The sequence below is a fragment of the Myodes glareolus genome, chromosome 12 (assembly GCF_982192425.1).
Source record: "Myodes glareolus chromosome 12, mMyoGla1.1, whole genome shotgun sequence".
NCBI classification, from domain to species: domain Eukaryota; kingdom Metazoa; phylum Chordata; class Mammalia; order Rodentia; family Cricetidae; genus Myodes; species Myodes glareolus.
The window spans coordinates 51,263,386-51,285,704 of NC_142037.1; the positions used below are offsets into that span (position 1 = coordinate 51,263,386).

The 22,319-nt window shown below is 40.1% G+C and overlaps 1 protein-coding gene across 5 annotated transcripts in view; it reads right to left on the bottom strand.

Moving 5' to 3' along the window:
• The window catches only part of Diaph3 (diaphanous related formin 3), a 452,383-nt gene that overhangs the window by 118,132 nt on the left and 311,932 nt on the right, over nucleotides 1-22,319 (bottom strand). For all 5 annotated transcript variants that reach the window (XM_087912260.1, XM_087912261.1, XM_087912259.1 and 2 more), the window contains one exon: nucleotides 377-472. In XM_087912260.1, coding sequence (XP_087768386.1) covers nucleotides 377-472 — 96 coding nt within the window. The remainder of the gene's footprint in view (nucleotides 1-376; nucleotides 473-22,319) is intronic.

Genomic DNA, 22,319 nt, shown 5'->3' on the forward strand with positions numbered 1-22,319 from the left:
GCGACGACTCAGTGCTTCAGTGCCCTGAAATACTTGGAGCAGCAATGCTCTGCTATGACTTTTCCTTCCAGTTTATCTGTGCTCCAGCAAACTCTACTGGGACAATGTACATATGGTTCTTTAGATGAGACCTGTCACACTAATCAGGATTTTCTAGGTTCAGTGCGTTCATTTGTTAATGTGTTACCGACACCAGCCAACTGGAATGCATCTCTCTGTGACATCTGTCTCTGTGAAGGATTAAGCAAACTTAGGAAACTCAGGAACAATTATGGCCCACAGCGCTGTAGTCGTGACATAGGACTTTAATAGAATTAGGGGAGAAACTTCTCTTCCCTGTGACTGTTCCCTAGAAAGAAACAAGCACAGAATTCACCTTTCGGCTTCGGTGTCCTTTTCCTTCTGTCCCGGAAGGCAGCCCCTGACTGCAAGGCCTCCAGCAGACTGTCCATCACTCCTGTCTCGTCACCCTCTGTGAAAAGAGACACAGGGAATTCCATCAGCCCTCAGGGTTACCAAAGCAATGTCAAAACACACATGCAAACGAGCGATGGTAATGCTGGAGAGGAAAAGGACAGAACACCAGTACGAAGTCAGGTATTTCAAAAGAAGAAAGGCTCCAACTCTGTCATAAATCAACCATCTTTTAACACGTTCATCTCACAGGGCTCATGCTGCTGTCCACTGGAGAAGGCAGGGCTCCACAGACACGGTGTGGAGCATTGCTCTCATAGACTAGTCGCAAGCTGACTTTAAATGGAATGTGCTTCTGGTCAGATTGGTGTCTTGAGTTATCATAAATCATATTTTCTCTTGTAGAAATGAGTTATGCTTTAAACATCAGATTCATTTCTAAAAGCGACCAGGTGTGGTGTAGTGAGTGCCTCTATTGTATAGAAGCTGCCAAAACTTACTGTAGAAAATGGTATTTTCATGTGTGCTTCTGTGATCGTGCTTCTGGTAGATACAATATATATATATTTTATATATATATATATTACAACAGATACATTTATATACACATACAATGCATATAAATACAACACAAACATATACATACGTATATATATATATATATTCACGTATGTACGTATCAGACAGCTTTCCCTTGACTTGAGGTGACACATAATAATTGTGACAAAGTTTTATAGAATTTATGAAAGTTATCTTTTACAGTTAAGATGGGAAAACCTAGGGAAGCTTTCAAAAAAATCTAAATAACCATGTTTCATGTATTATTAAATTCTCTGTATAATTAAGAAAGAATTTAGATTTAGTGCCAACTCTGTCTACAAAGGCAGATTATCTCGCCGTATTCATAATATTTATAGCTACCAATGTTGAATATTACTGAAAATAGGAAGGAGAAGTAACTTCAGAGAGGCTACTTGTCCATTTCTGCTTCACAAAACACTACGGATTCATCTGTCCCTACAAAAGAAGCTATTTGCTGGCTTGCTCTCTTGAACTGTATGCCTGGTATCTTAAGAGCGTATCTAAAACAGAGGAAACTATTTTCCTAAGAACTTTTTCCCACTGTTTTCCCCCCTTTTGGAGACACAGTCTCTTTATAGAGAACTGTTGACACGTGAATGTGGCAGGGTACAAAACCCACACTCATTTACAGTTTATAAACAGATACATACATATAAATATGTATCAGCTGCTTTTCCATCTGCTTCGACTTCACATTTTTAGAAGAGAACTAAACCTTGGAGGTGTTATCAGAAACGGTGGGTGAGAAGCAGAGTATTCGGAGGCTGTCAATTTACACGTAGATTTCATTCTAAAGCACTTCAGTGTCTACTTTAAAGCACATTAAATACTTCAGACAATTCAATAACTACCTACCTAATCTTTAAAAGTTTACACTCACATTTAATAATATTTTTCCTAAACATAGTTCATATCATATTAAACATTTAAGGTAGCAAAAGTAAACATTTAAATAAAAGGATTGTGTGTGTGTGTGTGTGTGTGTGTGTGTGTGTGTGTGTGTGTGTGTTTGCTTGCTTGCAAAAGAAGAGTGGGGAAGAGAAAAATAGAGAATTGGTTTAGGGGGAAGGAAAATGAGGAAGACAATTAAATACAAAACAGTGTTTGATTTGCTCCTGGACGGGGAACAGTTAAAGATGACTGGATATGGCTGGGTGCTAGATTACACTGTGTCAAGGTTAAGTTACTGGTGGGTGGTGACTGTACCATGGCCTGTTAGGCTGATCCTGCTGGTCCCTTGGGGACAGATGCTGACATTCTTATGCTCACGAGTGGACTCACACAGCGCCATAGTCTCTGTTTCATGACTCTGAACATGCAGCTTTCTATAAAGTATCTTCCCATTTTCTTTCCCCAGCTAGTTCCCACGACTTCTCCAAGACAGAAACTGAGACCATCTGAGATCATGCCCTGTCCCATGTGTGCTAGCTCAGTGCATATGGCACGTATCACAACATGTCCTTTCGAAAGTGACAGTTTCCTAGACAAAACTGTTATGAGACAAGTAGCTCCTGGAACACAGGGATAGTGGATTCCTTTTATCTTTTTTTTTTTTTTTCAGACAAGGTTTCTTTGTATATGTAGCTTGGTTGTCCTGGAACTTGCTCTTTAGACCAGTCTGAACATGAACCCACAGAAATCCACCTACTTCTGCCTCCCAAGTGCTGTAATTAAAGCTGTGCACATCCCCTGCCTGGGTTTATATTTTCTTTTTTTTTAATAGGTGGCAAAATCCAGTTGTTTGAGAGAAAGCAGTTGTCTAACCCTTTATAATTCTTGTGTCTTGGTTAAGGACACAATCGTGTCTCGTATTCTTGCTAAAGAATGTCTGATTTGAAGTGTACATTGACTCTGTGCAAGTCATCTCTATTTCTGTTTAAGTTAATGTAGAAGAGGGCAGGATATAAGGAGGGCATTTGTCAACATATGTTTACATGGTACATGGTGGTCTACACTGGGTCACCGCTATGCACTTAAGATATGTAGGTCCTAAGGGCCAACAAGAACTCTCTTCAGTTCTCATGAGCACAAGACTGAGGTAAGCAGGAAAGAGATGGAGACTATTAGAGGAAGAAGGTGCTCGGTAGAAAATAGCAGATACACAGGCCAACATATAAAATCAATTGCTTTATACATTATCTTCCATTATGAACCAAGGAAATAAAGGCAATTTATATTAAAAATACAGCCTCATTTCTTCTTTGAAAACTCTTAAACAACTACTTGAAATCATACCCCAGTAGAACTGAATGACATATTGCCTCCCATAACTCGTAAATGGAAATTTGTAGTGTTGAGGGAAATGGAGAAAGGCCAGACTAGGAGCAGATATTTCCACATTGAATCAACAGGGGAGGATGGGAAGAAGGGGGGAGCTGCTGAGGGACATGCCTGAGGTCTTTGGTTGCCCATGGATGAAGGAAGGTAAAGTATGGGGAGAATTTTGAGTATGGAGGTTTATAATGGTCAGGAAAGGAAATGAGCTTCTCTTGTGGCAGATATCAGTAGTGATACTAGATGTGATTTCAGGTATTCAGTTGGAAATACTGGTCTCAAACTAGTATGGAAAAGGACACTATTTGAAAGTCATTCTATTATTACAAAACAAACAAACAAACAAACAAAACTCAAAAGGGCAGTGTGGACCAGAGCCTGAGAAAGGTCCTGAAAAGTGTAAGAGTAAGACACCACAAGGACTGGTGGAGCCCTGGAGTGTTGTGGTCAGGAGGGGTAGCATTTGCAGAGACAACATCAACATAATGTATGGGAGCCTTGGCATTTTCTTCAGCCAAGACAGAACACTAAAATTTCACACACCCAGGAAGAACACATCCCAAAAGTTTCCTTAAGGTAGACAAACAAAGGGAGCAGCTGAGGATGGGGGAGGATGGGGTAGGCTGTTCAATAGCATACTCGACTTCAAAAGTCAGGAGGTGGATGGCTTCCAGCTTCTGAAGGGACGTTATTTCCAGAGAAGCAGTGGTTCCATTGCCAGGAACATGGGGACAGAAAATAGCCGTGCTCAGATGTCAGTCACCGAGACATGATTTCTTAATGTTATAGTTTGGACCTAAAATATCCCCAGAGTTCATGTGCCAAAGGCTTGACTGACATGGCTCTGGGGAAGCTACTGGCTTATGAAAGTTTAAGCCACACCATTGGGTCGACCCCCTGATGGGATATTTATGGAGTATTGAGAGGAGAGAGATCCACCTAGCAGGTGGGGTCTTGCTGCATTGAGGATGTGCCCTTGGGCCAACAACCTGCTCTATTGCTTTCTTTTCTCTAGGTTTTTGGATGAGATGAGCATCCCTGGATGTATATTGACCCAAGGCTGTTCTGCTTTACCATGGACTAGAAACAATGGAGTCAGTAGATAATGGACTAAAGTTTCTAAAACTGCATGCCAAAAATCAAAATTCTCCCCTGAAACGTGGGTATTTTGTCAAGGCAACAGAAGGCTGACTAACACATTGTGCTCTTACAAAATAAGGGAGGAAAGTTAAAAACAAAACAGAAATTTAGAAGGGGCCGAGAAGCAGAGCAAGGGATGCAGAAAAGGAAGAAGACATACAGGAAATGACAGAGAACTCCCAGGATCTAGACCAAGAGCAGCCCCGAGCTTACAGAGGAGGAAAGGACTCTGGGAGGAAAACAGGACTTAGGATCTGAGGCTGGACAATTTGTAAAAACAACTGTGGATGTTTACACAGATTTATTTTAAGAAGTTTAAAAAACCAGCAACAGATATACACAAATCTTAAGTACTTTTTTAGTTTGCATTAACTTTAAAATTAACAATGTTATAAGAATCACTATGGTCTGAATGCTGGTATACCACCCAAATATACAAACAGCAACTTAATCCTTAGGATGCAGAGTTGTTATGCAGTGATTAAATCATGAGGCACTGCTCAAATGGATGGGAACAGTGCCCTTAAAGAGAGGTGGTGGAGAGCTGGTCGCCCCTCCACCACCATATAGGTTCAAAGTAACAAGGTATTATTTGTGGAGAGGAGAATGAGCCCTTTACAAGAACAGAATTGATTGAAGCTCTCTCTGACTTTAGACATTTTCAAGAATCATAAGCCAAAATATCTGTCTTGAATACAAATTACCATATATAAGGCATTTTTTTTAGTAGCAAAATGTACTAAGGAAACAAGGAATATTTGAAAGTGGCAATTTTATAAACATTGGTTCTTCCGATGACCACAAATTGTGCTGTAATTACACTGAAAGCTAACAGGGCAAAGAGATTGGAGCATGCCAGCTAAGCACAGGTGAGGAGAGAGCACAAGGAACCAAATCCACAACCACTTACCAGGAACTCAGGCACAATGAAAGTGGAAAGCAAACTAAAGTGACTTTTTATGTTCCTGAAAATTAAACATGGAAAATGGAGGAAAGGAAAAAGATGAAGAGGCTGATTTCAAGCCTAGGGTGCTCACTTATGGGAAGGAAGAAGACAGGTCACAAGGGTATATGACACAGTGTGATGGATGCTGGGTCAGAACCCACGCATGTCCTTAAGGAGGAACAATCAACATGAAGCTGGGAAAGAAAGGGGGTGAGTAGCCCAGAGGCTTCCTAGATACCTACACCTAAAGGAGTGGCTTGGAGAGTAGCAGAGATGCTGGAAAAGGGAGGTATATTCTGGCTGGCTGTCAGGGCCGCAGCAGCAGGGTTTCAGGGGGATAATGAACTATGCAGAGAACTGAGATAATGCATAGGACGGAGGGCAGAGAGTTAGAGGTGAAGAAGGCATCTCAGAGAGCGGCAAGTCGCTGAGAGCTGGCTGGGCCATGCTGAGGAGTCTGGGATTTATCTTTATGTGAGTGATGAACTCCTTTTTATCTCAAAAGCATGCAGTCATTTCTACCCAGAAAAAGCACTCTGAGTGAGACACCCTATGGCAAGGCAAAAAACGAGAGACATGTTAAGGGGTTTACATGGACTAGTAGTGGTGCCAATGAAAGTAGGGAGAAGAGGACGAAGAACAGAAAATTCTTGATCTGCATTTAAGGGACTATTATAAAAAAGATGAGGTTGGTTTTCAGGTGTCTGGCTTGGGCTTCATGATGTAGAAGGACTGCACTGATCAAAACCAGGACCATTTTTGGTAATAAAAGAAACTGAGCCAGGAAAGGCGCTCAGTTGTGGAGGGGGTGAGATATCATGAGATAATTAATTGCTTTAAAAAAGTTATTAAAGATGCCTAGATGGTTAGCGTATACACAGGTCTAAAGCTCAGGGCACAGAATTTGCCTAATTGATTTAACGTATAAGGACACAGGTTACACCATAACCATAGAAAAGAGTAAGAATAGTGGGGGAGGGCAGTATATGGATTTTTAATATAAATAGATTTGAACACAGGTCCTCTGCAAGTCAGTGAACTTCCACTTTACCCTCTCCTCATTCCCACCGATCCCCAACTCTCAAGGGGAAGAAAGGCATCCACTTCATGTAATATTGTAAATATTACAGATGAGTAATGTCTAATGTTCTGCAGAATGCTGGTCCATAGGTAGAACCTATTAACAGCAAATTTTTGTTCAGTGGTTATTGATATTATGGTAAAGTGAGAGCCCATTTAAAGAGTGTGCAGAAGAGAGCCAAGACACAAAGGCAACTAACTCATGTAGGAAGGGCTAGAGGAAGCAGGGGAGGATCTCTCTCTGGGGCCATTTTCTGCTGCTTGCAGTGTATGTGCTATGGAGCCTTTTTTTTTTTTTAACTTCCCATTGTTTTATGACCTACATTCTTTAAATCTCACAACGTTTCAATGGTTTTAGGGGAAGTGTGTGATACAATGATTAAAGCCTGGCATTTAACACGGGAATAGAGGGATGGAAAGCCCAGTCTCCTTAAAGAATTGCTTAAAGTGTGCTGCTAATACACAGAATTCACAGGCTCAAGTTTAACCCAACCTTCCAGAAGAAAAAAAAAGTCTGTTACTCTAACATGGTTACATGAATTACTGTTCTCTGCAGTTGGTTACAGAGGGATTATACGGCTTTTCGTGGTAAGTATTTCAGCCCTTAACCATCTAGACATAAAGCACAAAATACGACTTAAACCAGACAGCAAAAAGGCAGGAATAACTTCAAACAAAATCTCTGAACTTGTTTTAATACAGAGGTGATGCTGAAAATTTGAGTCAAGGGATGCAGAGAGCCCGTTTTCACTGGGACGTACCCGACAAAGACAGCATCAAAGCTGTTCGCTTTCAGACTGCAAATGACCACATCAACCATAAGCAAAGGGATTTGGGGAAAAATAAACTATAATAGTTTAAAATTTCTATTTTTCTTCTCCTGTACTCATTATTTTGCTAACTTGAACAGGTTGTAAATTAGAAGTGAAAATTGTAAGGAAAGTCTCCTCTATCCTGAATGGGCCATTACAGAGAGTCAATTCTTGTGGTTGGGTTTCAGCTCCCATTCTGACCATCTCTCTATGCCTTCTCACAACTATGAGACAGGATCTATAATGGGATTTTCCTTAGCAAGCTATTGTCTGAATCGAGTCAACCTGTATAAAGGGTGAAGACAGTGTCTCCCATGTGGTAAGGCCAGCTACATATTAGCTGTTATTACATTCACCACTGAGATTATCCGTGTTCAGCTGATTGGGCCATGTAACAAATCCATTGGCAACCATCTCCACAAATGCTATCCACTTTAGAAAGACCAGAAAAGGTAAAAACCAGACACAATGCCCTGGTCCCGCCCAGCAACTTCCGCAGTCTCCCTGGCAGCAAAGGGAGAGTGACCCTGAGATGCACTGCTGTGCAGTGAGGCAGAGGAGATGCCTGCGAGGCTTCTGAACAGAAACAGAGTATCTATGTCCATAACTGTCATCCCATTTGCCCTGGCGATGCAGCAGCTATAACCGCAACTGTAAAATGTTGCCCCCTTCTGGCAGTCAAAACTATGACCACTAATGATACGGCAGTGGTTCACTTAGTTTTGCAAATAGTTTATAAATACAATGAAATGTATCCACACCATGTGATAGGTAGCATTTTATCTACATTAGAATTTTAAAAACTTCATGATTTATAGTTAATAAGATTGCAGAGATCACATTTATAAAAGGACTGTTATTTTTAAAAGTTTTATATTTATGTGCTGAAGGTGAGTGTGGGTATGATACAGAGTTCAGAGGATAACTTGTAAGAGGCAGTTCTCTCTTTCACTGTGTGGGTTATGGGGATCACACTCATCTTGTCTACCTTACTGCCAAGGGTCTTAACCTTTTTTTACTGGCTCAAATAATGGATTATTATATGTGCTTTTGTACCTCAAAAACAAAAAGCCATTCTTGGGTGTTACAGATACATATGGACACCCAGGTAAAATAGTAATATAAACACTGACTTTGGTAATACTGCAGATCATACAGGCAGGAAGAGGGCATATGCCCACAATCTTGGCACTAGGGAAATTAAGGCAGGAAGGTCAGGTATCTGAGACCACTGTGGGTTATATGTTGTAGTGGTTTGAATAGGAATGGCCCCTAGAGACTCATGTGTTTGAATGCATGGCCCATAGAGAGTGGCGCTATTAGGAGTATGGCCTTTTTGGAGTACATGTGGCATTGGTGGAAGTGTGTCACTGTTGGGGTATAACCATGCTATAACCATGTGGCACACTCTCCTGATGTTGCATGTGGATCAATATGTAGAACTCCCAGCTCCTTCTCCAGCACCACTTCTGCCTGCACGCTGCCGTGCTTCCTGCCACGATGATGATGGACTAAACCTCTGAAACTGTAAGCCAGCCTTAACTAAGTGTTTTCCTTTATAAGAGTTGCTGTGGTCATGGTGCCTCTTCACAATAAAAGAACCCCCAATATAGTAAGAACAAACCTCAAAAAACCCTAAAATGGTGCACAAGCCTAGGGGAGGAAGACGGGATGGAAAGATTGTAAAAGCTAGAGTGAGGATCAGGAAGTTTCCTTTGGGATTATGTCTCCTAGTCATGTCAGAAGCCACACCCATAAAGTCTCAGTAACATGACTTCCTGAACAAGGACAACAAATAGACACAGCAAAGTGGCCCAGAGAAGCACAAAACAACTACTACGGACTGTTGAGAGCAGGAGAAACAGTTGTTCCCAGGGAAGAGCACACCAATAGGCTTTTCTAATGGAAACGGTCATCCGTGAAAACATACACACAAGCAACATTATACAGAGCTCAGCAAGTTGATTTAGGAAGACACTTTTAAATCCATATATGTGTGTAAGAGTTATTAAGGAAAAGGGCCATTAGTTTGAAAAGAGAGTGAGGAGGGGTATATGGTAAGGTACAATGATGTAATTATACTATAATGTCAAAAAAAATCTTAAAACCAAACCTATATACATATACAGATTGATACAGAACATTCATATGACAGCAGTGAACCAAGTCATGTAAAGCTACTTTTAATTTACAACTTTAGGATCCTTTAGGCACTATAATTTTTTGTTTATTGTACATAAATATCTAATGAGTGCCTTCTGAATGTTTTAAACTAAAACTTTCTCATTTTCAAAACTAAAAAAAACACTTTAAAATTCCTTTTAAAAGTTATTTCTCTCCTTATTAGATTCTCTACTAAACTCACAGAAGCATGAATATTTGTGGACTACAACCATATCACAGACCAAGATGTAAAAGCACTCATATAACTGATGTATAAATTTGTAATTACAAAATATTCAATAAACTATTTCGGGTATATTAAATAGACATGCTCCAACTTAAAAATTTTTCCAGGTTCATGAACCATTCCTCATGAAAGAAATCTCTATAACAAATACAGACTGTGGCAGAAAACCAAGACCCAGCAAGACCCAGCAGCACAGCTGCACCACAGCGCCACGTCTACAGGGTCAGGAAACATCTCTGAAGAGGTGGGGAAAAGACTTAAGAGCTAGAATAGCAGGCAGTTTGCTGTAAAACAGTATTTCCTAGAAATGCCAAAACAATGGCAACATCAATGGTCTGTTAACATGGAAGGCAGCAATTCTGTGGGGTCTCAGCCTTAGACCAAGAACTAGAGGCAACTAATTAATGACGGCTGGGAGGAGACATAGCCTCTCCTAGAGATGAGCCCCTGATTGGTTTCCCAATATAAAGTGGTCAGAATTGAAACCATGAGCACACCAGCAACAAAAATGGACTCAGTAAGTTATATTTGTATATACTTATTCATACAAATAAACATGCAGATGTACAAAACAATGATAATCAAAGAAAAAGGAGATAACAAGAATTGTGGAGGACATGGGAGGGGGTTAAAAGGGCGGCTGGGAGGAGCTGAAGGGATGTAAGAGAGATAGGTAGGTGATGTAGTTCTAGTTCTATTAAAAACATACTAAAAATAAAATATAAAAATAAAAATTTATATGAATATAAAAATCTTCTCCAGGTAAGACAAAAATTTCTCATGGCATTTTCACATAACACTCGACCCACAAGGAGGGTAAGAGCAGATGGTTCTGTGGTCAAGTGACTGGATAGCAATGTGTCACATGTATTGGACCAGGGGAGTCCTAACAAATGCACGTGAAAAGTCCATTCATGCTAAAAGCAGCACTTCTTTGAAAGAGCAAATATTTCATCTCTAAAAGATTAATCTGTAAAAAACAGTATATAAGAGGGGGGAAACGCATTTTCATTAGTTTTAGCATGTGAAGGTCTTCAAAGAAAACCCCAAAACTCAAAAGTCATATAACCATCTATAAACTTGAAAGAAATAATAAGTCTGCACATGAATAATAAAGGATAAACTAGAAAAATATTTGAAATATAAGTACCCCATATGATTGTCATAAAAACGCATGCAACTCAGTAAGAAAACGGCCAGTGCACAGCAGACAGTATATTCACGGAGCCGTCCCTTATAGTCAGTCATCTGCGCAACCTCAGAATCCACAGGGTGAATTCCTAATCCCAAAAGTAATGCTGCAAAGAGGGGGAGCTTTGAGAAGAGATTAGATCCTGGGAAGAGGCCTGAAGAAAAGTACCCTCCACCAGGGGAGCACAGTTAGAAGACATCACTGTAAACCAAGTGACAGGTGCTCCCCCAAGACACCAAATCTGCTGGAGCAATGATCTTACAGAACCCTGATTTCACACTACGAGAAGTAAATGTCTGTACCTAACATGGTACTGAACTATGGTACTTAATTATAGGAACTTAAATGGAGGAGGCTCCTCCATACATAGGTGAACTCCTCTACCTTTTTCATAATTAAAGGTATTCCAAATAAATCAGTGGAAGATCATTTTCATTTATCTGTAAGGTAACAGCAAAATGCAAGACACATCAATATTAACAAGTGTTAGGGACACAGGACAAATCAGTACTAGAAAGTGTTGGGGTAAAGAGGGGTAGTAGAGATGACTCAGTGGTTAAGAGTACTACTTGTTCTTCCAGAGTACTCAAGGTTCAATTTCTAGCACCCATAATGTGAGTCACAACCATCTGTACCCTCTAGTTTCAGGGGTTCCAACACCCTCTTCTGGCCTTCATAAACACTGGGAATACATAGGATACACAGACAAACACTCAGTCCAAACATCCATACACATACAATGTAAAAAATTCTTTATTTTTTTCAAATGAAGTGCTTAAAAAAGCAGGTCACTTAATTCATTAATTCATTGCTGGTATTAATCAAAAAATTTTAAAACATGAATGCAATCTCTTTGAAAATTTAACAATGTTTATCAGAAGCATTGCCAGATGAAAAAGGTTTTCTATAAAAATTATCCTACATATGTAATCCATATATATGCAAAGGTTTATGTTAAATAATGTACATTATATTGTTTATAATTGAGGAGGCTAGCAGCGACCCTAATATTCATATGCAGGAGACTACAATATGATAGCCACGTTCCAGGATATTTAAGCTGTCGCTGGGGGCCACTGTTAAAGCACAGCTGGTGGGGAAAGGGCAGTTATTATATTGTCAATGAAGACACCGAACACAGACCTTTTTCTGACCATTTATAGCTTTGTCATTTGACAAAATGCCATTTTTATTTCTATCTTGATAACTACCACAGGGTAATAAAGACATGTGCCAATAAATTTTCTAGTGATAAATGATTATTAAAATATCTGTATATATGAAATGATTAAAATGTAGTTTTTAAGTGTGCAGATATGCTGAGCATATTCACTGTGACCCACTCTAATGATAAGTGAAGAAAACAAAACTTAGAAAGCCATCATACTGATTCCCTGGTAAATAAGTTTCCAGCTCGGGGCATGCATGTGGCATGGGGTTTAGAGTGCCGGACAGATGCCGTCTGTTGCTGAAGCACAGAAGGTCAGGGAATAAAATAGCTTAGCTATATAAATACACATGTAGATGTAGAATAGTGACGCTATTTAATAAGCTATGGCTCACACACAGTACATTCCCATGACCATTTAATGTTGGAGTAAGCTGAGAGGAAAAGGTTAAAGATGTGTGCCCAGCACTTCTGGGTTGGGGCTCCATTTGTCCCCAAGAGCATCACTTACTCCAGAAGCAAGTTTGACAAGATTAAGCTTGGCAAACATTTACTTCCCTTTGAAAATATATTAGGATATGTTTTGAATTTGTTTTAATATCATTTATATTAGTGAAGAATTAGAAAAAGAAAGCCTTCACATTTTTTCCCATATAAAGTTCTTAGACAACGAATGAAGAGATTTCAGATGATGAAAATGCTCAATTCAACATCCAAAGTTGAAAGAAAAGGAGACTGGAGCTAGAAAATGGTATCAGTGATTTCACACAAGTAGTTTTCTTCCAGGAGAAGCTGAGATAAATGGACATGAGGCTTTGAGGAGCCAGCGGGTGGTGCCTGAAACACGCACGAGGCCCAGAGGGTCCCTGACAGCTATGCTCTGACAGCAGCAGATGGCATGCACTGGAGGAAGGGGAAAATAAGGTCAGGAAGGCGGGCTGTGGGAGCGTGCATTCAGGGCTGAAGAACTGCCACGGAATATTCTTGAAAGGTGTGAAATAATCAAAACTGTACTTCACTGTGATTAAAGCTGGCATGGTGTGAAGGTGTCAAGCCTGGGTGACTGGGAAAATGGTGGTATCATTAACCCAAAATGAGAACATGAAAATCAGGTTTTATGTGGAACATGATAAGTTAGGTTTTAAATGAATTGATTTTGAGGTGCTGGCAGAATATTCAAACTGTTTTGTTCAAGAAGGAGTGGGAAATATAAAACTATGAAGTCTGCAGTTTAATTCAATTCTACAAATAAAGTGCTAAGTACTGAGCATGAGGCACTGAACCAGCCCTGAGACGCTGTTCTGCGGGACTTACCATCTGAGAGTGATTTTCTTCCACAGTCGGTCACTACCTGTATGTCAACGGAGCAGAGTGCTCGACTCCTTTGCGGCACAGGGGCACGAGGGATTTGAGGCATAGCTGTGCCTGCTGACTGAGGATTGCTGGGTCATCACTGCACACTCTCATTTATATTTAAGCTCCTGGCTATATGTTTTATTTGTGTTTTAAAACACCGAATCCCACAGACACCACGGTAAACAGAAGAGGCTTATAGACTGGCATTTTGAATTTTTCAGAATGTTCTGGGTTCAATGTATTGTCACTATTGTCAACCTTGCCTCAACAAAGGAATTTATGGATTTCGGGCTTTAGTTCTTTTGTAGTATGACTTTTTGACTTTTGTGCTGTAAAAGCATTCATTCTCTCTTGCTTTGTTCCTAAGGAGATATATGGATTTATTCTATAAAAACATGGTGCTTCTTCTCCATGCCTTCCCCAGTATGATTCAGACAAACTACATTAGTATTAAGAAGTAGAGACAGTGCTAAATCTTAATTGCATAACAACAATTTACTTTTGGAAGAAAAGGAGAAAGGATATTAAGGCAATCTGAATGAGACGAGAGTGGTAGTGGTGGGGAACTGACATGCTTCAGAAGCCACAGAATAACAAAAATGAAAATGGGAGACAAATGAACTTTCAATGAACTCATTAACAATTGCAAATGAAAAAAATCTAGAGGCAAAAATGTACTCAATTCTCTCAAGAGAACAATGGGGAATTCTCATACCAACCACTGCTATAAAATATTGGCAAAATGAATATTGAGAATCCTAAGTGAAAGCTGGTATTAGGTAACCTGAGAACAACTTTGTGTAGGAAATAAGGGATACCTCAAGAATTGGAAATCTAAATATGAATTTAGACAAACCAACTACTTTGACTGAATATCATATGTGCTAGTTCTGGAGGCGTTGCCTAGAGCCTCCTAGAAAGTCATCACGGTCATTTGGAAAGTCTGGGACATTGGAGATCAGGAGGTGATGTGCCTAAAGCTGTCGAGCAGGAGACAGGATGTCAACACACACCAGACTGATTCTAGAGCTCATCTCCTCCACTCTAGTTTCTTAGTTCCGAGGTGTTAAGTAAAAAGTGACAAGTCTTCAGATCCTTAGGCTTTGATGATTTCTACTTCAAAGTGCTAGGGGAAGTCCCAAGAGGCACAAAGGCACAGTAGTTCTCAGAGTTGGAACCCTTGATGTAGGCAGGTCTTCTTTCTATGTGTTGCTTTCATTGGTTAATTAATAAAGAAAACTGCTTGGCCTGATAGGTCAGAACATACATCGGCGGGGAAGACAGTACAGAATTGTGGGAGAAAGAAAGCAGAGGCAGGCAGACAATGAAGCTCTGGCCCAAGATGGACATAGGTTAGAATCTTCCCAGTAAGCTACCACCTCGTGGTGCTACACACATTAATAGAAGTGGGTTAATATAGATGTGAGAGTTAGCCAATAAGAGGCTAGAGCTAATGGGCCAGGCAGTATTTAAATGAATACAATTTGTGTGTTGTTATTTCGGGTGAAAGGCTATCCGTGCAGGAGCTGGGAGGGACAAAAGCAGGCCTGCTTGTCTCATCACTACAAATGGCCCCAAGCCTAACCAACTGAAGCTCACAGGGACCCAAATGCCTATTGCTATTGCAAGGACCTCCCCAAGTACAAGAGTCAAGTCATTCAGAGATGAGTCCTTCCTCACAGAAAAGCTCTTTCTCCTGAGGAGCAGAGTTTGGAAACAGCAGATTTAGTTTCAGTAGCAGTGGCTTCCTTCCCTGAATTGCTAATGAGCCTCAAGAGAGCCTGATCTTCCACAATCATCCGATCATTGTTGCATTATATTTGTTTACAGAGCATAAAGATGTGTCACTGTGACTGCTTAATAAAAACTGAATGGTCAATATATAGGTAGGAGACAATAGGTGGTCCTTCTAGGCAGAAAGAGCAACTCAGGATGAATCTAGGTGCCCCAATGGACAATGAAGAAGTCAGGTATACAGTACATAGGAGAGGTAACTCCATGTGGCAGAATGCAGATAATAAAAACAAGTTAATTTAAGTTATAAGGGTTAGTTGGGAAAAAAACCTAAGCTAAGACCAATCTTTCATAATTAATAATAAGTCTTGTTACTGATGAGCTGATGGCCTAAAAGAAAATTCAACCTCAGGCCATGTGTGTTTTCTTTTATTTTGACTAAGTGGTGATCCTGATGTGAGATTCCCTTCTCTTTGCTGTGGATATGTTTACTTTGGACTGTGGCAGGACAGAATATAGCTAGGCAAGAAATCCAAGCAGAGAGACAGGGAGAAAGAAGGAAAAGTCAGCAAGACACCAGCAGCCACCCAGGGAAGCAAGATGTGAGGTAACAAGCCACGACCCTTGTGGTAAAAAATAGAATAACAGAAATTGGTAATTTCAGTTGTATGAGCTAGTTAATAATAAGCCCTAGCTAATAGGCCAAACAGTTTGTAATTAATATTAAGCCTCAGTGTGGTTACTAGGGAACTGGTAAGCTAGAGAGAAACCTCCAGGTATATCCCCATAGTCTGATCAAACAAACAATCAATGAGATAAATACCTGTAGAAATTAGTGATAGCTGTTTTTGAACTAGAGAACTGAGATATATTACTAAAAGGCAATTAGGATCACATATGTATCTTTAAGCCATAAACCTAAGAGAGGGCACCTAGCAGTGTGTGATTCTCCATCTATATAAACCACCTCCTCCCCCCCTCTGGGCAAGATGGCTCATTAGTAAGAGGCTGCTATTCTCAGACTGGCTAGATAATCATAATAAAGTTCTAGCCCTAGCACCTCCTTGCCTGTTGACTAGCCAGATTATACTTTGTAGTCAGCTGATAGAGCCTTCTGCATTGTAAAACCACCTATGACTCACCCACTGGTAATTGTCATAGTTAGGTTAAAGCCTCAAGGCTAGTGAACCCCCCATAATTATCATTCTTTATTAGCACTAGTCAATAGCCAAGGCTCTTGATCTTTGTTGCTTTTAACATTAGCACCTCATTAGTACCTTAACTTTGTTAACAAATACTTACTTCATCTTAATTTAATATCGGCTCTCACTGGAAATGCGGAGATGGTCTCTACTGACACCTTCCACTAAGCATTGCTATTTTCTCAAACTTCATGTGCCTAGAATCTAACAGGTGAAAAGCAGGTGCACCCTTGATTTCTCTCCCATCATGTTCATACCTATGTCAATAATATCTTTCCCCACTATGTAAAACCACTCTCCTTTGAAACACATGACATTCAGATGCATGACTGCCATTCCTCAGGGTCAAAGTTACTTTAGGTACCTGTTCACCTTCTTATTCAAAATAGACTTTGGAATTTGATTCAATCATTAAGCCATAGTCCTGCCTGAATTCACTTTCAATGAAAATGCTTCTTCCTCCCTGCAATGGTCTACTCCTTGGGCTTTAGGAAATCAGACTGTTTTATAGTCCTTGGCACAGCCTTCTGCATGAGAAGACCCCCTTGGCTCCATTACTATTTTTCAAGCTCTTTTCTGACTTTACTTGCTCTGTCCCTTCTGATACCATTCCTTGCTTCCATTGGAATGATTTATCCACTCCCTTGGTTTCCTATACTAAGACTCCTAAGTTCTTAACACCATCACAAAATCTAATTTAGAGCTCACACTAGGACCCTTAAGCATTCTACTTTTCAGACTAGGAGGATACTTTCAGAATCCTGTGCACCTCTATGGTGCACCAGATAAGGCAATGTGTGGATGTTGCTCTATAATTCATTACCATAATATGTGCAAACCTGTGCCTATAATTTCCCTCCAGCCACTACCTCTCTCATGCCAGTGAAGACGGTATCACTTTTTCAAGCCAGAAGCCTATCTGTGATTTTAAACAGAAGCTAAAGGTGAATATATACAGAATGCTCAATGCACCTCTAAGCACTGAGTTCCTAGTCTATTCTAACTAGAGGGATATCCAAGAGGTCTCCTATATAGCTAGCTAGTGATTTCTGCCATGGGAAGACAACTGAAGCTCATTTATCTGAAAAGTTCGGTAGCTTCAGTCACATCAGATTTGACACTGATTTGGATCACCATCTAATCTACTACACAGACTTCATAAATATTCTAGAACATCAGTAACATGCTGTTCAGGAACAGTTTTCTTTTAGGAATATTTTTCCTTTCTAATAATCTTAAATAAATTTCCCTAAGTAAGGAAATTCTTGGAAATAACCCATGTTCGCTAGTGAATGCTTCCATAGTGAAGCAAGTATGCATTTTGTCAGCAGGCATTAAAATGGCAACCTTCATAGTTTACTTGGAAAATGACTGTGGCTTTCAGTGACTTCACAGTTTCTGGTTCTCTATCGACACCACCAAATCTTGCCTGCAAAACTGCTAAGAACCTGAAGTTTTACATGGAATTTTGTGGTCAAATGAAGCAAGGGACAGAAACAATTTTGAGTACTCTATGTGATTACATTCCTTCATCTTCATTCAGCACATGACAGCAGATAGGCTGACATTACAAACAAAGACTTGTAGAAAGCAAGGCTGGGGTTGAACCAAGGAGTACAACACTTCTGAGTATGCAGGAGGCTCTTGTTTGGTCCTCAGCTGATGTGGGATTCCCCTCTGTATGCTGTGAATATCACTGGTTAATAAAGGAACTGCTTTGGGCCTATAGCAGAGCTATAGGGGAACAGAACTAGGTGAGGAAAACTAAACAGAATGCTGGAAGAAAGGAGGCAGAGTGAGAGAGAAGTCATGTGGCCCAAGCAGAGACAGACAAAACTTTAGCCGGTAAGCCACAGCCACGTGGCGATACACAAATTAATAGAAATGGGTTAAATTAATATGTAAGAGTTAGCCATTAAGAAGCTAGAGCTAATGGGCTAAGCAGTGATTTAATTAATACAGTTTCTGTGTGATTATTTTGGGCTAAGCAGCTGGGAACCAACAAGTGGTGCCCCCCATACAACACTCAGCACCACAAAAACTCCCAAAACAGCAAACTTCCAAACTATCTGAAGTGAACTGATTGTTAACAGAGGAACCTCTTCTCTGGGGTTGAAAATACTCTGTTTAATTTCCAGGAAATTTCATGTAATTGTTTTGCTCTGGTCTCACAATCTGAAATTAGTCATCAGTCACACCCACAGAAACAAACAATTTTCTGTGCTTCAATGTGTTTATCAAGCTTGTGTACTCTAGCTTCATCTTTCCTGCAAACCATTTGTTCACAGGAGTACTTTAATATAGGAATGTGTACCACTAGTAGAATTTGAAATTAGATTGATTTGATGTAAAAAGTCCATTGAGAAAGTAGAGTGTGACCAGCTAAAATGGGTGTGTATTATAAATGAATCGGAACTATCTCTGTGCCCTGTTCCTACGGATAACTGAGAGTCAGCTGTGCATACATCTGTGGATGTTTATAAACATTTCCCATCTGTGAGAAGCTTATGGGTTGTAAATGGTGAGCTAATTAGTGAAACGCTAGTCATTTCTACTGACAGTTGTTATGGATAAAGATTTTATCCAGGTTAAATTGATCTCAGAAACTTGTTGATCACAGGAGGCCATTTTACCTTTTATGACAAACTTAAGCAGTTACACTACATTGAACATGCACCACATTAAATGTGAATGATAACTATATTAAGATGCTAGTTAGCACATGTTAATGAACTCGGTTCTTAATATTGACTAAAGTGTGTATTGAGTATTTGTCAGGGAAAAGATGGAGTTATCCCTCTGTAAACAGACAACCAATTCTGTAGTACACGACCTTTTCATCTGGGTCTATACATATACTAAGCACCTTCCATTAAAGAATTTAAGAGTATAACTCTAGCAAGTAGTCAGCATTTTTCTACATACATTCCTGCATATGTAGGTATTTCCCTAGGTTTCTCACGGCAGTGTCTTTTTCCAAGTCTCTCCTGTATTTTTTTAACTGATGAAAGACGTTTGTGTAGGCACGTGTGGGGAGGTTTTAAAGGGCTTACACTGAAAAGAGAAAGGATACTACTTAGTGTCCTCAGAATGCATGTAAAACAAACTTGGCATGATATACATGCAAACTAGAAGTCCCAGTGCAGGGGAAACAGCCATGTGGATGCCTGGGGCATGCTGATTAGTCAGTCTGGCCTAATAGGATCACAGCAGAACTTGTTGTTTGGCCTTTGCATACATATACATGCACACTACCACCACCTCCACCTCCCACCACCCACCAGTACACCAGAAGACAATCATAATGCATGAAAAACAATGTAAACAGATAATTATAAATTTTTATGCAAACAATTAGGAAACAAAACATTCTTTATCATATTCTTTACAAGATACATTCAGGGCTGGAGAGATGGCTCAGTGGTTAAGAGCACTCCCTGCTCTTCCAAAGGTCCTGAGTTCAATACCCAGCAACCACATGGTGGCTCACAACCATCAGTAATGAGATCTGGTGCCCTCTTCTGGCCTGCAAGCATATATGCAGGAAGAGTACTGTACACATAAATAAATAGATAAATAAATAAATAAATAAATAAATAAATAGATAGATAAATAAAATGATGTAGGAGGGTCTTCTTTCTATTTGTTGCTTTCATTGGTTAATTAATAAAGAAACTGCTTGGCCTGATAGATCAGAACATAGGTGGGTGGAGTAGATAGAACAGAATGCTGGGAAGAAGGCAATGAGAAAGACGCCATGATTCCCCTTCCCGAGATGGATGCTGGCTAGACTTACGCCGGTAAGCCCATGACCTCGTGGTGGCATACAGATTATTAGATATGGGTTAGTCAAGACGTGAGAGTTAGCCAATAAAAGGCTAGAACTAATGGGCAGTGTTTAAATGAATACAGTTTCCATGTAATTATTTTGGGTGTAAACTAGCCGGGGAGCTGGGATCCTGGCGGGAACGCAGCCAGCCACTCCCTTTGCAACAAAAAAATAAGATACATTCATACTAATGGCCAAGTGAATAAAAGGACATATAATAAAACTTACATTGAATGAGAGAGTAGTGACACAGAATGAGTATGGGACTAAGCAAAATTTAGCTGTTTGGGCTAAAACATAGCAAAGTTTTATTTACAAATGAGTTTACAGAAACAGACGTAATTTTTCACGACATATGGAATCTTATTTGGTAGATGAACACTGCTCTGGGAAGGTCACTGGCTGGCTGTCATTCAGATACTGGGAGAGACGGGGCTGAGACATGGCTGCTTGACCTCTCAGCTAACACACATTACATGATCATACTTGCATTCAGAGAAAACAACCTTGTCTACAATGCTTAGAATCATGGTAAGGGAACAAACACACACACATACGAACACACCTTAGTTACTTGTTTTGTCTGTTCACACATGACATGCCTTTATTCCCACTTAGTTTTGTTCTACTTAGAATGTGTAGACTTCTTACACATTTATTTATCTTACATGCTGTCTGTCTCCAGTGTGAACACAAGGCCACACAGGCAGCGTGTGTGCTTACTTTGTTCCCAGCTGGATCCCCAGGGTACCGGATACCAGCATGACACAAAATGCACTAAATAAACATTTGCTCAAGTAAAGTTTTGATTGGAAGGACTTTTTCTACCAATACAATAATAATTCCATTAATAAAGGAGGTATTCTGATGCTCATTATTATAATTTTTTAGGTCAGAAAGTTAATTGTAAGAACAAACCACAAGGGAGCCTTGGGAAAGTCTTTCAGAATGCTAGATAAGGTATAATTAGTGCTTAAAAAATACTTCAAGAAATGACTAATTACTAACTACAACATCGCCACGTATGCCAGGAAACTAAACAGTAGGCAAACTTCAACAATGGTATTCTTATCTTTGGAGCTGAGAATCTGGGCTCATTTCAGCTGAATGAGAAAGGATGGGATTGGCTTGCTGTCTGAAGGGGGACAAGACATAGTCCCTCCTTTATCCTCACTGAACCCAGGGTCTCACTCAGATTTTCCAGAAATGAAGCACCCCTAGTCAGTACGTGAGCTAAGAGCCATGGTTTGTTTTCAGTTGTGCTTGGTTCCTACTTACAAAAATGACTCAGTCTTTTAAAACTAGGGAGTTATTCTTTGTAAGAAGTAACATTTGTTGTGTTTTTTTTTTAATCTAATAGGCAAATTCAACTCCCAGATTAAAACAATTTAAAACTAGAGAAAAAAAAAATCGTTATGGCCTAAACACAAGTAGCAAGCACAGAATCATAAATGTGTTCCCTCTAAGTTCTATTTATCTTCTCTCTAAACCCTCTTTGGAATCTCTCCTGTCTTCTTATTCGGGCATCCCACCTCCACTATCCTTAGTTCAGGTCTTCTGCATCTTACTGGTGCCCCACTGCAGGAACTTCTTAGTGGTCTCCCTCCTTCTAGTCCGACCACTTCTACTCCATCTGTCCTGCTGCAGAGCCGCTCCTGCACAGCAGCTTCGGACCCTGGCCTGCCTGCCTTGGAACAACTGCCAGGATGGGGCCAAAGACAGCTGGCCCTCCTTGACTTCCAGTGTGCCTAGTCTTTTCACATAGCTCTCCCTAAACCACTCCAGTTCATCAACATCAGAGCGCCGACCCAAGAGAAAACAAGTTGATCTGTCTGGCTGCCATTCAAGGGAAAAACTTTCACCAGATAAGAGAAAGTATGTCAATGTGGGGGTACGGCCTCAGACCCAGACAGAACTGAACCAGGAAGAGAACACAAGATGGCTAGCAAACCTGGGAACTCTTTAATGGGGAGGGGGTAAGCAAAGAGGAAGGGAATAACAATTTTGTGCTGGAATTACTGAATACACACACACACACACACACACACACGAGATGAGGAGTACTCAGTGGTTCAGGAGTTGAGCAAGACTTTATATAGTTATATCTTTGTACACCTGTGATAGCTGTCATGACTATAAAATTCCAATTTGTTCCAATATACAAACATGTAAAACAAACT